The sequence below is a fragment of the Dasypus novemcinctus genome, chromosome 27, assembly GCF_030445035.2.
Source record: "Dasypus novemcinctus isolate mDasNov1 chromosome 27, mDasNov1.1.hap2, whole genome shotgun sequence".
Lineage (NCBI taxonomy): Eukaryota > Metazoa > Chordata > Mammalia > Cingulata > Dasypodidae > Dasypus > Dasypus novemcinctus.
Window position 1 is genome coordinate 20,025,417 of NC_080699.1, and position 17,272 is coordinate 20,042,688.

General features: G+C 37.0%; 1 protein-coding gene across 1 annotated transcript in view; it reads left to right on the forward strand.

Annotated features, from left to right (window-relative positions):
- HTR3B (5-hydroxytryptamine receptor 3B) overlaps positions 1–17,272 on the forward strand; it is a 46,453-nt gene that overhangs the window by 14,119 nt on the left and 15,062 nt on the right. The window contains exon 3 of the mRNA XM_058289052.1: positions 16,988–17,032. Within this exon, the coding sequence (XP_058145035.1) occupies positions 16,988–17,032 (45 nt within the window). The remainder of the gene's footprint in view (positions 1–16,987; positions 17,033–17,272) is intronic.

A 17,272-nucleotide genomic window follows, 5' to 3' on the forward strand; every position in this document is an offset into this window, starting at 1 on the left:
TTGTGTAGGCTCTCTTTTCACTTTCTTGACAAACTTCTTTGAGGTGCAGAAGGCTTTAATTTTGAGGAAGCCCCATTTATCTATTTGTTCTTTTGCTGCTTGTGTTTTTGGTGTGAAGTTCATGAAGCCATTTCCTATTACTAGGTCCTGTAGATACTTCCCTACACTGCTTTCCAAAGTCTTTATGGTCTTGGCTCTTATATTTAGGTCTTTGATCCATCTTGAGTTGATTTTTGTATAAGGTGTAAGTTGGTAATCCTCTTTCATTCTTTTACATATGGATATCCAGTTCTCCAGACACCATTTGTTGAAGAGGCCATTCTCTCCCATTTGAGAGGGTTTGGTGGCTTTATTGAATATTATATGACTATATATATGAGGATCTATATCAGAACTCTAAATTCAGTTCCATAGGTCTGTGTGTCTCTCCTTGTGCCAATACCATGCTCTTTTCACTACTGTAGCTTTGTAGTATATTTTGAAGTCAGGTAGTGTGATTCCTCCAATTTTGTTTTTCTTTTTCAATATGCCTTTGGCTATTCAGGGCCTCTTTCCTTTCCAAATAAATTTCATAGCTAGTTTTTCTAGTTTCTTAAAGAAGGCTGTGTTGATTTTTATTGGAATTGCATTGAATGTGTAGATCAGTTTTGGTAGGATAGACATCTTAATAATATTTAGTCTTCCCATCTATGAACAGGGAATATTCTTCCATTTATTTAGGTCTTCTTTGATTTCCTTGAACAGTGTTGTGTAGTTCTCTGTGTAACATCTTTACTTAAATTTATTCCCAGGTATTTGATTTTTTAATTTACTATTGTAAATAGTATTTGTTTCTTGATTTCCTCCTGAGCTTGCTCATTATTGGTGTACAGAAATGCTACTGATTTTTGCACACTGATCTTGTAACTTGCGACTTTACTAAATTCATCTATGAGTTCTACAAGCTTTGCTGTAGACCTCTTAGGGTTTTCTGTGTATAGGATCATGTTATCTGCAAATAATGAAATTTTGACTTCTTCCTTTCCAATCTGAATGCCTTTTATATCTGGTTCTTGCCTCAGTGCTTGAGCAAGTACTTCTAAGACAATGTTAAATAGAAGAGGTGATAGTGGACATGCTTGTCTTGTTCCTGAATTTAGAGGGAAAGATTTTAGGATTTCACCATTGTAAACGATGTTGGCTGTGGGTTTTTCATATATACTCTTTATCATGTTCAGAAAATTTCCTTGTATTCTGATCTTTTGCAGTGTTTTTATCAAGAAATGGTGCTGTATTTTGTCAAATGCTTTTTCTGCATCTATAGATATAATCATGTGATTTTTTCCCCTTCAATCTGTTTATATGGTGTATTACATTGATTGATTTTCTTATGTTGAACCATCCTTGCATACCTGGAATGAATCCCACTTGGTCATGGTGTATAATTCATTTAATGTGTTGTTGAATATGGTTAGCAAGTATTTTGTTGAGGATTTTGTGTCTAGGTTCATTAGAGAAATTAGTCTGTAATTTTCCTTTTTTGTGGTGTCTTTGTTTGGCTTTGGTACAAGGGTAATGTTGGCATCATAGAGTGAGTTAGGCAATGGTCATTCTGTTTCAATTTTTTGGAAGAGTTTCAGCAAGATTGGCATTAGTTCTTTCTGGAATGTTTTGTAGACTTCACCTGTGAACCCATCTGGCCCAGGGCTCTTCTTAGTTGGGAGGTTTTTAATGACTGTTTCTATCTCTTTACTTGTGATTGGTTTGTTGAGATTGTCAATTTCTTCTTTCATCAATAAAGGCTGCTTATGTGTTTCTAGGAATTTGCCCATTTCCTCTGAATTGTCATTTTTGTTGGAATAGAGTTTTTCAAAGTATCCTCTTATGATAGTCTTTATTGCTGTGGGGTCAGTGGTGATATCTCCTTTCTCATTTCTTATTTTGTGTATTTGCATCTTTTATCTTTTTTTCTTTGTTCATCTAGCTAAGGGTTTGTCAATTTTATTGATCTTCTCAAAGAACCAGTTCTTGGTTTTGTTTATCTTTTCAAGTGCTTTCTTATTTTCTATTTCATTTAGTTCTGCTCATACCTTTGTTCTTTCTTTCTTTCTTCTTCCTGTGGGGTTACTTTGTTATTTTTTTACTAATTCCTCCAAATATGCAGTTAGTTCTTTAATTTTTGCTCTTTCTTCTTTTTTTGATGTATTAATTTATGGCTATAAATTTCCCTCTCAGTACTGCTTTTGCTGCATCCCATAAGTTTTGGTATGTTGTGTTATCATTTTCATTAGTTTCAAGGTAGTTGTTAACTTCTTTTGAGATTTCCTCTTTGACACACTGTTTTTCTAGGAGTGTGCTGTTTAATTTCCATATCCTGGTGTGAAATCTGGGCCTCTGGCCCTTGCAGATTTCCAGCTTCACTCCACGGAGGTCAGAGAAATTATTTTGTATGATTTCGATCTTTCTGAATTCATTGAGCCTTTCTTTGTGGCTTAACATATGGGCTATCTTGGAGAATGTGAACTTGAGAAAAATGTATATCCTGCTGTATTCAGGTGTAATGATCTGTATGTGTCTATTAGGTCCAGCTCCTCTAATATACTGTTCAAAATTTTTGTTTCTTTATTGATTCTCTTTTGAGATGTTCTGTCCAAAGTTGATAGTGGTGTATTAAAGTCCCCCACTATAATTGTAGAGGCATCTATTCTTTCATTATTTTTTCCAGTGTTTGCCTCACGTATTTGGAGGCGCCCTTGTTTGGAGCATAAATATTTATGATTGTTTGTTCTTCTTGAAAGATTATCCCTTTCACTAATATGTAGTATCCATCTTTGTCTCTCACAATTGTTTCACATTTAAAGTCTATTTTGTCTGATATTAATATAGCTACTCCTGCCTTTTTATTGTTATTGTTTGCTTATAAGATTGTTTTCTAGCCTTTCACTTTCAACCTCCTTGAATCCCTGGGTCTAAGATGTGTTTCTTGTAGACAGCATATAGATGGTCATATTTCCTTATCCAGGCTTCCAGTCTGAATCTTTTGACAGGTGAATTTAATCCATTGACATTCAGTATTATTACTTTCAAGGAATTATTATTTTTTTAAAATTTTTATTCATTTTTAAAAAATATTACATTCAAAAAATATGAGGTCCCATTCAACCCCACCACCCCCATCCCACCCCTCCCCCCACAGCAACACTCTCTCCCATCATCATGACACATCCATTGCATTTGGTAAGTACATCTCTGGGCATCGCTGCACCTCATGGTCAATGGTTCACATCATAGCCCATACTCTCCCACGTTCCATCCAGTGGGCCCTGGGAGGATCTACAATGTCTGGTAATTGTCCCTGAACCACCACCCAGGACAACTCCAAGTCTCAAGGAATTATTTATGTTAGCCATATTTTGTTTGGACTTGTGTTTGTCATATTTTGTTTGTTTGTTTTCTTCTTTTTGTCTTTTTTGTTGCTCTTACACTCTCCTCCAACTCTGCCTCTCCTGTTTTTTTCTTTCTTCCTGCCAAACTCCCTCTAGTATTTCTTGAAGGGCAGGGTTCTTTTTGGCATACTCTTTTAATTTCTGTTTATCTGTGAATATTTTGAACTCTCCATCATTTTTGAATGCTCGCTTAGCTGGGTAGAGTATTCTTGGTTGGAAATTTTTTCCTTTTAGTACCTTGACTATATCATACCACTGCCTTCTTGACTCCATGGTTTCAGATGAGAAATCAGCACTTAATCTTATGGAGCCTCCCTTGTATGTGATGGTTCTCTTTTCTCTTGCTGCTTTTAGAATTTTCTCTTTGTCTTGAACATTGGATAATTTGACAAGTATATGTCTTGGGGTAGGCCTGTTGGGATTTATGGTGTTTGGGGTGCATTGTGCTTCCTGGACATGTACATCCATCTCCCTCAGTAGATTTGGGAAGTTTTCAGCCATTATTTCCTCCAATATCCCTTTTGTCCCCTTTCCCTTCTCTTCCCCTTCTGGGATGCCTATAATACGTATGTTTGTGTGTTTTGCATTGGCATTCAGGTCCCTAAGTCCCAGCTGGATTTTTTCTATCTTTTTATTGATCATTCCTACTATCTGTTTGATTTCAGATGTACTGTCTTCCACGTCACTAATTCTCTCCTCTGCCTCTTCTAATCTGCTGGTATTTGCTGAGAGTGTATTTTTGATTTCTTAAACTGTGGTGTTCATCATCATCATATCTGTTACCTTTTTGTGTATGACTGCAATTTCTTCTGTATTCTTTCCAAGTGTTTTCTTCATATTGTTAATCTCTTCCTTAACTTCATTAAGTTGGTCTCTAATATATGCTTTGAGAGCTTTAATAATTGTCTGATGTTCTGCTCCTCTTCCTGGTTTTTAGTTTGTTCATTGGATTCGGCCATGTTTTCCTGATTATTGATTTGTTTTGTAGTTTTTTGTTGCTGTCTGGTCATCATTTTATCTTGATGGGTTTAATCAGTTCCTTAGCTTCTTTGTCTAGTCTTGGGGATTAATTAGTTGTTGTTCGTGTGTCAGTGTTATATCTTCTCTTTGTCACTTTGTTCTTCTTACTCTGTTTTCTTGTTGCTGGCTAAGTTTACTTTGAAGGAAAATATTAGGGCCAGGGAAGGCAAAATGAGTAAGAAAAGAAAATGTATAAAGTAGTATTGGTCATAAATGTTAACAGAGCAACAATGTGAGATCTAGGAGAATGGATATTAGACTCATGTAAGTAGTGTAGAGTTATAGCTGTAAGTAGAGTACCTATAATGAGATAGTCAACTGAATACGGGGAGAAATATAGTATTAATTAAAAGGCCAGTGTTTTCATGAGAGAGGGAAAGAGAAAAGAAAGGCAATAATATCAAGAGTGGGTAAAAGACAGAAAACAGAACAAAGGTATTAGAAATAAGAAGTCAGACAATTTGAGGGTCAAAGAAAGGGAGGTGGAATGTAAGAGAAACAGTAGATGAATAGAGGATGGAAAGATGTAGAGGAAAGGAGATAGTGTAGGTGACCAAAATCAATACACACCGAAAATAAGAAATGGAGGATGGGGAGACATAGCAAATGTGAAGTGCTCCCTGTAGCACCTATTATATAAAGAAAATAAAATAAAAAAGAAGAAAAAAGAGAGAAAAAGAAAAGAAAAAAAAATGGGGGGGGGGTGCAAAAACAAGCAAGAAAAAGAAAAAGAGATAAAAACTAAATAAATGAAAAAGGACCTTGGGGGATAAAATGGGAGAAAAGACCAGGAGACAATGCAACAGTAACAACCACGACAAAAAAAAAAAAAAAAAAAAAAAAAAGAACCAAAGTTTCAAGCTAGGAATCCTCTTTGCAGTTGAATAAAATGCTTAGGGATCTGACATTCCCCCTTTCTCCCCTCCTCACTTCTCTCTCTCCCAGGGCAGCAAGAAAGCTGCATGAGGGGTCCAGTAGAAGTGGGTCATTGTTGAACCAACTCAACACAGAAGACAATGACTCTTTTTTTCCAGTATGAGAGTACCTACACCTCACCAGCAACCCTAAATATGCTATTGGAAGCTTGGATAGCATGTCCTACAGTCCCTCCCCCTTAGGTGTGCTAGGGGATGTCTAATTGATTTTCTGACTTCACCTACTCCCAGACCAAGTTTCCTATCCCAGGATGTTTAGGTAAATTAGGCTTTCTCAGCAGATTCGCCTGTCCTTTCTTCCCATACTCTACTCAAGTCAGCTGGTACACTCCTCCAAGCTCAAGGAGAAAAAAACCCAAAAAACAAAAAATGCAGAGGGCTAGGATAATCAAGGACCTCAGACAGACCTCAGGGCACCTGGGATTCAGGAATGGGAAGTCTGGGATATTGCAGACTCAAGGTATGTGAGTCTCTGGAGCGTGGGCTACCAGGGTTTAGGGGATACAGACCCGGGAACCATGCATCCAGTAAACATGGGGTTTGGGAACACTGTAGCACAACAAAGTTTTCAGGGATTGTCGCAGCTGGGCTGCCAGCCCTAGGGGGAAGGGACCCGCCCACAACTTCTGACCTCTGTGTCAGAATCCCAAAATTCTACCTCTTGCAACGTTCTTTTCTGCCACTGTCACCAAATTGATGTCCAGACACCTCCTGCCCTGCAAGCCCCCGAAACAGCCCGGTTCAGCAGGACTCCGACCCTCTATCTGCTTCTTATTATATCCATAGCACACTGTTTTGAATTGTAGCAGTACAGAATTCTTGAGATCAGATAGTGTGAGTCCTCCAACTTTGTTCTTCTTCAAAGTTGTTTTGACTTTGCTAGGTATTTTGCATTTCCATATAAACTTTGGAATCAACTTGTCAATTTCTACCCAAAAAATCCTGCTGGAAATTTGATTGGTATTACATTGAATCTACAGATCAACTTGAGAAGAACTGACACCTTAACAATATTGAGTCATCTAATCCATGAGTACAGTATTCTGTTGGTTCAGTTCTTCCTTAATTTCTCTCAGTAAATTTTTTTTAAAGATTTGTATATATATTTTTCCTCCTCCTCTCCTCCCACCCTGCTGTTTTTGCTGTCTGTGTTGTCTTCTCTTCTCATTTTCTCTCCTTTAGGATTCACCAGGATTCGATCCTGGGAACCTCTGATGTGGAGAGAGCTTCCCTGTCAATTGTGCCACCTCTTGATTTCTGTTGTGCTTCACCTTGACTCTCCACTTGTCTTTCTTCTGATGTGTCATCATCTTGCTGCATGACGCACTTGTGTGGGCACTGGCTCACCATGTGGGCACTCATGCAGGCACTGGCTTGCTGTGTGGACACTGGCTTTCTCTTCTTCTTTTTCACCAGGAAGCTGCCCCAGGGATTGAACCTGGGTCCCCCCATATGGTAGGTGGCGGCTCTATCACTTGAGTCACATCTGCTTCTCTCTCTCAGTAATGTTTTATAGTTTTCAGTGTTTTACACACTCGGTTAAATTTATCCCTTAGAATTTCATGTTTTTTGATGCTATTGTAAATCCTTTTTAAAATATTCATTTCTAGTTACTGCTAGTGTGCAAAAGTACAAATGATTTTTTAATATATTGATCTTGTAGCCTACGACCTTCTTATCTTATTAGCTTTAAAGACATTTTGGAGGTCCTTTCAGATTTTCTATGTAGAAGATCATGTCTCTGAGTAAAGACATTTTTATATCTTTTTTCCCAAACCTATGCATTTTATTTCCTTTTCTTGATTTGTTCTACTGGCTAGGACCTCTAGTACAATGCTGAATAGAAGGATGTTCTTTAAGTATCATTTCAATAAGTGTGGCTGATAGTATTGTTAAAATCTTCTATATCCTTTTTTATTTTTTGTCCAGTTGTTCTATTAATTTCATCAAAAGGGATGTTAAAATCCCCAACTATGGTTGTGTTTTTTCTATTTCTCTCTTTGGTCCTGCCAATTTTTGTTTCATGGGTTTTGAAGTTCTGTTGTTAGGTGCATACACATTTAGGATCATATGTCTTCTTGATAAATTGATTCTTTTATCATTATGAAATGTCTCACTTTATTGTTGGCAATATTCCTTTACTTGATGTTTTTCGTATGTTTACTTTTTGTGTGTTATATCTTTGCCATCCTTTTATTTTCAGTATATCTTTGACACTATATTTGAAAGCATTTCATGTAAATAGCATGTAGTTGGGTTTTGCTTTTTTTTAACTTTTTATTTTGAAATAATAAATGTACCCAAAATTGCAAAGGAATGTACTGGGATGTCCCGTACACCCTTCTTCTAGCCTTACCCAATGTTAATGGCTCGTATAACTATATTACGATAACAATGGGAGAAAATTAACATTACTACAATCCACAGTTTATTTAAATTTCTTCAGTTATATATGTCCTCATTTGTCTCTTTGTGTTTGTGTGTGTGTGTAGTTGTATGCAATTTTATCTCATGTTTAATTTTGTGTATCTACCACCACATTCAAGCTACAGAACTGTAACATCATCACAGGCCTCCCTGTGCTATCCTTTCATAGCCACATCTTCTTCTCTGCCCTAATCCCTAACCCCTGGCAACCACGAATCTCTTCTCCATCTTTATAATTATGATATTTCAAGTATATTATATAAATGGAATCATATATATGTAACCTGAGAGATTGGCTCTTTTCATTCAGCATAATTCCTTTAAGGTTCATCCACAGTGTTATCTGTATCAATAGTTCACTCCTTTTCATTGCCACGTAGTTACCAGGGTCTTGCTTTTTTTAACCTGTTTGACAATCTATCCATTTTAATTGAAGTATTTGGTCCATTTACCAATATCATCTTGCTGTTTGTTTTCTAGTTATCCCATCTGTTTTTTGTTCCTCTGCTCCTCTTATCCTGCCTTATTTTAGGTTAATTAAAAAGTTTTCTTAATAATCCATTTTAGTTCCCCACTGGCTTTTTTTTTTTTTTTTTTTTAGGTATCAGGGAATGAACCCAGGACTTCATACATGGGAAGCAGGTGCTCAACCACTTGCGCTGCATCCGCTCCCCCACAATGGCTTTTTAGCCATTCTTCTTTGTATTATTTTTTTAGAGGTTGCTTTAGGGATTTCCATATTCATCATTGGTTTATTATAATATATTTAGAATTAATGTTATAACACTTCACATAAAATGTACAAACCTCACAATATTAAAATTCCATTTACTGTTTGTTCTACTTTTGTCTTCAATTTTATATTTGTATACAAAAACATAACATACTCCAAATAGAATTTTATTTTAATTTACTTTGTAAAAATAATTCAATGATTCCTCTTTAATTTATTTTAATGGAGGTGTTTTTTCATATTAGTATATTAGGACTATGCTATGAATCATAGACTCTGATTTTTTTTTACTAAGAATTATGCTTTTGAAATTGATAAAACAGCAAACTTGAAACAAAGAGTATATATGTTATAACAGGGTTTAAACTATTTTTTGTCTGACTCAAGTTATTCTAGCATAATTTTCCTCCAGCTTAAATAAATACCTAATCAATTGTTTTTTAGTAAACAGCAATATTTAAATGCACCCAATTGCACTTTTTCCAGTTTTATTTTCCCACTCATGCTAGTAAAATATTAGATCTAAGCTCCTAGAAAATACTGTTTAATTATGTGCCAGGCCATACCCCATCCCACCTAGTCTTCCACAAAATTTCAATAGAAAACATCGTTGAATCTCTTTTCTAATTGTGTATTGAACTAGAGTTTAGGAGACCTAATTTACTGGGACTGTTTCTTCACCCTGCCATTTAGTTGTCAGTAGATTTTTATGACTGTATTATTTACCAGACATTGTCCAATGGGAAATCATGATTTGAATAAAGACATGTGATATGAAGCATGTCATGTGAAACCCCAGCACAGAGGTATACATCAACCTTGAGGGAGGCATTAAAAGCACTTTTTAGGTCTCTCCTCATCCTTCTCCTTCTGATTTCTTACTGATTAGGATAAAGTAGAATTGCCCAGGTTCTCCTTTAGAGGCTTATTTGAAGATAAATATAGAAAAGCTGCCAAGTCTTTATATTATTATTTTCCCTTGGAACAATTGTATCAAACTGAAAATTTATATCTACCTCTTTCTTCCTACCCTAATAAATTATTTTTTCAAGGAGGATATGGATACTTTTTTTCTCATCATTCGTGTTTAGATATGTGCATTTTTACTAGAGTATGTTGGACATATCTAATTGGATATGGTAACCTTTCCTTGAGGAATCTGGATTCTATCCCTTTAGTTTTCATATCCATATTTACGTTCTTAACCTTATTTTCTACATGTACTCAATACTACAATCAACCTGAGCCCCTTGCTTTTTCCCACCTCTATGCCCTTCATTCTATTACCTCCACTCAATGCTTCCTCTTCATCTCCAACTGCAAAATAATATCAGTCCTTCAAATATCAGCTCCTCTCAGAAATTGCCCTCAATTCCTTCAGGTGACAGTGATGTCTCCTTCCTTTAAATTCACTTTGCATTTATATTCTCTGTATATTTATTAATGCACAGAGTTATGCATTAAAATGCCATATTCCTCAATTTATTACAAGCTATTTGAGGGAAGGTCTTTCTTACGCATCTCTGTATTTCCCTCAACATACAGCACAGTCTGTCTCACCTCAGAGAAACTGAATACACACTTACATAATTAGTTAATGAAAATCTGTAAGTAGCAATTTAGGGTTGTCTGTATGAATGGCCTGGCAACTCTGAACATGACTCGAAAATGTCTCTAATACACGCAGTTGGGCTAAGCCTTACGTTAGTTCCAGAGGGAGAGACAGTTTCGAAGAACGTGATAAAATCACTCACAGATTCCGCTCACGCAGGGACACTTCCAGCGTGCTTAGATAACTTGTTGGATGCATCTGCCAGCAGCCGAGCTGCTGGCAACTTTTGTTTGGAATGAAGAGCGTTCGGCCTCGCTTTCATCCCAGCACCTCGCTTCCATTATAATCTTTTGCCTCCTGTTTGGTTTATATAAAAGACTACAGTCTTGTCTTAGAATTTCTGGGTATTATGAGTACCTTAGGGAAATCTGATTGTGGAGATAATCTACTCAACAGTGAAGAGTTTCAATTTGTTTCTATCGAGTTTTGTCAATTCCGAATCCCAGATACCTTTGTATTCCAGTTCATTGACTAGAGCCTCCCAGCCAGACGTTGAGGCATCTGTTTCTATAGTCTCTGGAACTGGGAAAGATAAATAAGAATGTGGGGGAATTATCTGTATATTTGCTAACCACCAATTTAGGTCTAAATAGACTCCCTCTGTTAGGAAGACTAATGAATTCCAATTCTCTGAAATATCCTTTGCTTTTAACAAGCAAGATGGAAGGTATCTGAAGAAAAAAGATACTCAGAGGAAAAAGCTGTGAATAATGCCACCAGAGAACCAATTATGTTCACCAGCTGGTATTGAAAACTTGTTTCCTTTGACAAAAGAGATTTCAGTTTTAGCTTTAAATTCCTTTTGACATTATTTTCTTTAGGGCTGAATGACAAATCCTCCCAGCCAGCCCCATAAGATATTAGAGAAAAAAAGTTTTTAACATTGTTATTACAAGTAATGTGACAGAGCAAATGGGCAAGAAGAGAAAAATGAGCTAAGACATCACCATGGCAGTTCAATAATCAACTGGATAAAAAGATAGAGAGCATGAACCCTAAAACATAGAGGGATTCTCCCCAGCCATGTGGCTGAAGGTCAGGGAGATACAGTCACAACTTGGAATGACTGTGATAAAGAAATTGGTGAGTACATTTAATAGATGTAAAAAGTATATTTCTTAAAAAGGAGTAGTTAACTACTATATTTCCTAGTAATATAAACTGCATTTTGGATTTCTTTCCTATTTGTGGGAAACTCTCATTGATTGCAACTAAGACTAGAGCTAAGCATTTTATGCTTTACTGGAGGAGACATGATATATTTCATGATCTTTCAACTGGTAAAATTTGCAGGGCAGTGGTGTCACCTAATCTTGATTTCTCAATAAAGGTCAGTTTTTTTCAACTGCCAGGACCCCTGCCGAGTTGATCTTGGCTGGGAGTCCCCGCTGGGCCTCCTCTGAGCTGTTGTGGGGAGAAATACTTCTGAATTCAATCTTTTCACTTTGTATACTGCTGCTCTCTGTGTCCATTCTCTGTGTGTTCTTCTGTGTCCACTTGCAATCTTGTCAGCGGCACCAGAAATCTGTGTCTCTCTTTTTGTTGCGTCATCTTGCTGTGTCAGCTCTGCATGTGTGCGGTGGCACTCCTGGGCAGGCTGCACTTTTCTCGCATGGGGCAGCTCTCCTTGCAGAGCACACTCCTTGTGCGTGGGGCTCCCCTACGCGGGGACACCTCTGCATGGCACGGCACTCCTTGTACACATCAGCACTGCATGTGGGCCAGCTCACCACATGGGTCAGGAGGCCTGGGTTTGAACCCTGGACCTCCCATGTGGTAGGCGGATGCTCTATCAGTTGAGCCAAACCCGCTTCCCTGTATATTGCTTTAACACTTGCCTTTGTACACCAGATATCAAGTCCATAAATCTGCAAAACAAGTTCACTCAGACCCACCTTTGCGGAGCCCCTAAAGCAGGGCCCTCCATGTCTGCTCACAAGCCCTTCTTCTTTCTCAAGGTATCTAGAAATGCTTGTTCAGTAGCAATTTCATTTCTTGATGATAAAAAGGGGAAGAGGGAAGTCTTCAACCTAATAGATTATTGTTTCTCTTTCAAATGATGCCACTCTTTGCAGATCTGATGTGTACACCTGTATGGTCTGTGGACTGCACAATTCCGGGACGACCATTCACATGGACAGCAATTTTTTTTTTGTGTGTGTCATCTTCTTGTATCAGCTCTCGTGTGTGCAGTGCCATTCCTGGGCAGGCTGCACTTTCTTTCACTCTGGGAGGCTCTCCTTAAAGGGTGCACTCCTTGCACATGGGGCTCCCCTACGCAAGGGACACCCCTGTATGGCAGGGCACTCCTTGCGCGCATCAGAACTACGTGTGGGCCAGCTCCACACGGGTCAAGGAGGCCCGGGGTTTGAACCGCGGACCTCCCATGTGGTAGACGGATGCCCTAACCACTGGGCCAAGTCTGCTTCCCGTGGACAGCAACATTAATGGTGCCGCCCCATCCCCCACACAACCTAGATGCTTCAGAGCGGTGGTTCTGACCCTGTGCAGAAAGAAGGAAAAAAGAATATATATATATATATAAATGTGACTGCATAATTAATTTAATATACCCATTTCTGGAGAAAACAGAGCTATTTTATTCACTTTTATGCCATCAACCCCCCAAACACTGTTATTTACTGAAATTTGACACTGTATTAAATACTGCAGACATACAAAGGTTAACTACATGATTCCTTAGCTTTAAACCTAAATCATACAGGGAAAATGTTCCACATATATATATGTTTTTTTGGGGTACCAAGGATTTAACCCAGGACCTCATACAAGGGAAGCAGGCGCTCAACCACTTGAGCTACATCTGATCCCCTGACACAATTTATTTGACTTTTCTTCATCGTGGATTTTCTATTCCTCTCATTCTTCTCTGGATCAGTTACTGAATATCAATGAAAAGGAATAAAAAATGAGTTCAAGGAGATTTCATTAATAACTTGTATCAGGCTTCTTACAAATTCCCTAGAAATGTCTTCAAAATGTTTTTCCTTTCTTTATTAATATGTATTTTTAAATAGCAGCTTTATCAAGATATAATTCAACCATAAAATTCATACAATTCACACTGAAGTATACAGTTCAGTGATTTTTAATTTATCGAGATTGTACAACCATCCCTGTTACCTAATTTTAGAACATTTTCATTACCCCCGAAAGAAACTTCCTCCCCATTAACTCTACATATCCACTAAGCTACTTTCTGTTTCTATGGATTTCCCTATTCTGGACATTTCATAAAAATGGACTCATACAATATGTAGCTTTTTGTGACTGCCTTCATGTAGCATATTTTCAAGGTTCATCAATATTTTATTATTTTTTTTATTGCTGAACAATACTCTTTTGTATGGATCTACCACATTTTGTTTATTCAGGTTTATTCAGGTATCATGAATAATGGTGCTGTGCACATTCTTGTACAGCTTTTTGTGTGGGCATATGTTTACGGTCCTCCTGGATTTAAACTTAGGAGTGGAATTGCTGGGTCATATGGAAACTCTATTTTTAAGATTTTGAGAAACAACCAGACTGTTTTCCAAAGAGTCGGTACCACTTTACAATCCTACCAGCAATGTATGTAGGTTCCAATTTCTCTACATCCCCAACAACACTTACTAAATGTCTTTTTAAAAATTATTTTAGCCATTCTCATGGTGATAAATTAGTGTTATGGTTTTGATTTGCATTTTCCTATTGACTAATGATGTTGAACATCTTTTCATGTGCTTATTGACAATTTATGTACCTTCTTTGATGAAATATCCATTCAAGTCCTTTGCCCATTTGAAAATTGTGTTGTCTTTTTATTGTTGAGTTACAGGAGTGATACTCTAAATATTTTCTGAATATAGGACCATCATCAGAAATATGATTTCCGAATATTTTCTCCAACTCTGTGGATTTTCTTTTCACTTTCTTGATAGTGTCCTTTGAAGTGCAAAAGTTTCAATTTTTGATGAAGTCACATTTACCTATTTTGTTGTCTGTTGCATGTACATATCCAACACATAATTGCCTAATTCAAAGCATGAAGATTTACTGCCATGTTTTGTGGGTTATTTTGAATAAAAACATAGCTTTCTCATTTAAATGTACTGGATACATATAAGTTTTTAAAACCATACAATATATTACACAATATATTTGGTTCATAGTAATGCAATCATACAATATTTGTCCTTTTGTGTCTGGCTTGCTTCGCTCAACATAGTGTCCTCCAGGTTCATCCATGTTGTATGTTTTACAACTTCATTTCTTCTTACAGCTTCATAATATTCCATCATTTGAATAGATCACAGTTTGTTTATCCATTCATTGGTTGATGGACACCTGGGTTGTTTCTAACTTTTGACAATCGTAAGTAATGTTGCTATGAACATTGGTGTGCAGATGTCTGTTCATGTCACTGCTCTCAGTCTCTCAGTCCTTCTGGGTATATACACAGTAGTATGCGAGTACACCAGTAGTGGTATTGCAGGGTCATGTGGCAAGTCTATATTCAACTTCTTTAGGAACTGCCAAACAGTCCTCCACATGGCTGTACCATTCTCCATTCCCACCAACAGTGAATAAGTGTTCCTATCTCTTCACATCCTCTCCAACACTTGTGATTCTCTTTTTAATAGTGACCTTTCTGATAGGTGTGAAATGGTATCTGATTGCTGTTTTTGATTTGCATTTCCCTAATCATTAGTGATGTTGAGCGTTTCTTCATGTGTTTTTTTTGTCATGTGTATCTCTTCTTTGAACAAATGTCTATTCAAGTCTTTTGCCCATTTTTTATTTGGGTCATTCATCTTTTGATTGTTGAGTTGTGACAATCTTTTTATATATTCTGGATATTAAACCCTTATTTGAGAAGTGATTTCCAAATATTTTCTCCCATTGAGTGGGCTGCCTTTTCACCCTTTTGACAAAGTCCCGTGAGGTGCAAAAGTGTTTAATTTTGAGGAGGCCCCATTTATCTATTTTTCCTTTTGTTTCACGTGCTTTGGGTATAAGGTCCAAGAAACCACCATCTACTACAAGGTCTCGAAAAGGTTTCCCTACATTTTCTTCCAATAGTTTTATGGACCTGGCTTTTATATTTAGGCCTTTGATCCATTTTGAGTTGATTCTTGTATAGGGAGTGACATAGGGGTCCTCTTTCGTTCTTTTGATTATAGATATCCAGTTGTCCCAGCACTGTTTTTTGAAAAGACTGCTTTGTCCTGTTAACATTGACTTGATAGGTTTGTCAAAAACCAGTTGACTGTATAGGTGAGGGTTTATTTCTGGGTTCTCAATTCTGTTCCACTGGTCAATATGTCTCTCTTTATGCCAGTGCCATGCTGTTTTGATCACTGTAGCTTTGTAATATGTTTCAAAATCAGGCAGTGAAATTCCTCTTTTTTTTTTTAGAATGCTTTTGGCTATTTGGGTATACTTTCCCTTCTAAATGAATTTGGTAATTGCCTTTTCTAATTCTGTAAAGTTAGCTGTTGGAATTTTGATTGGTATTGCATTAACTCTATAAATCAGTTAGGGTAAGATTGACATCTTCACAATATTTATTCTTCCAATCCATGAACACAGAACATCTTTCCATTTGTTTAGTTCTTTTAAAGTTTCTTTTAACATTGTTTTGTAGTTTTTTGCATATAGATCCTGTACTTCTTTGGTTAGATTTACTGCTATGTTTTTTTCTAAGAGTTTTAGAGCTTTGGGGAGTGAATGTGGCTCAGGCAGTTCGGTGCCTGCCTCCCACATGGGAAGTCCCAGGTTTGGTTCCCAGTGTCTCCTAAAGAAGACAAACAAACAATGAACAGACAATAAGCAGACATCATGCAAAAACAATGAGCAAGACAAGAAGCAAATATAAGCAGACAGTGAGCAAAAACAAACGAGCAGGGAGCAGATGTGACTCAAGCAATTGGGCACCTGCCTCCCATTTGAGAGATTCCAGGTTTGGTTTCTGGTGCCTCTTAAAGAAGAAGAAGAAAAAAAACAACAGACAATGAGCTTACAGCAAGAAAAACAATGAACAAACAGATGAGGGAGCCATCTTGCATGCATGCAGGGGAAGTTTTATAGTTTTAGCTTTTACATTTAGGTCTGTGATCCATTTTAGGTTAATTTTTATGTATGGTGTGAGGTATTCCTTTTCTTTTAGTTCCTAAGAATACAGTAGTTTTAGAATGTTTCTTACCTGATTAGATATTAAAAAATTGATAATTCCTCATCAATTTTTTGTTGGTTGGTTGGATGGTCCATTTTTGTGGTTGTTAATTTTGGGTCTTTTAAAAAATCACTGACTCATTGCAGACATGAGAAATCACATCTACTATATCATCAAAAATATAACTCATTTAATCTGTTTTATAAATAAAGAACTCCAAGCATGGGGTGAATTAACAGGAATGGCTGCCAATAACAGCTGAGGTAACATGCATTGAAAGATTATGAATAATATCTTGTTTACAAATAAAAGCTTGGTTTCATCATTTTTAGTCCAGAATTGGCTAAGACTACCTATCATTTTTTTAGTCTGATTAATGGAAGAGTAACTAATCAGAGTGGAAAAGAGACTAGTAAAGCATTCCAGATGTCAAGTGTGGTCAAAGTGCTGTTTTGTCATAGCTAATGTAGTAAAGCTCTCGGGGACAGGTGTGCCTGACAAATAGGAACAGTATTCAGGAAGAGTCAAGGTAATCTTTTTAAATTCAGGAGTATTTGGTTAGATTTGATTTCTTCTCCTAAATTGTCATACTGTTGAATTGGCCTTTAATTTATTGACATTCTAAGATTTGGTATGAATTTTCTCTTTGCTTTGCAGGATGTACAGAATCAAAAATTAAAGACAAGCATATGGTACCGTGAGGTAAATGATTATTTCCTTCCATGCATGTTGGGCTCTTGATCTGGTTCCGTTTCCAAATAAGATTATTGTAAAGAATAGATATTGTCTCTGTGTAGCTCTTTGGATCGGCAGTAGCAAACCTCATTTATTAGAACCCATGTAAAATACGTGCCAGGTTTCTGGGTGGGGTTACCATTTCTAGGATTTGGATGGGAAGTCCTCCTCCCTGACTAACAGATAATACAAAAGGGCAAATCAATT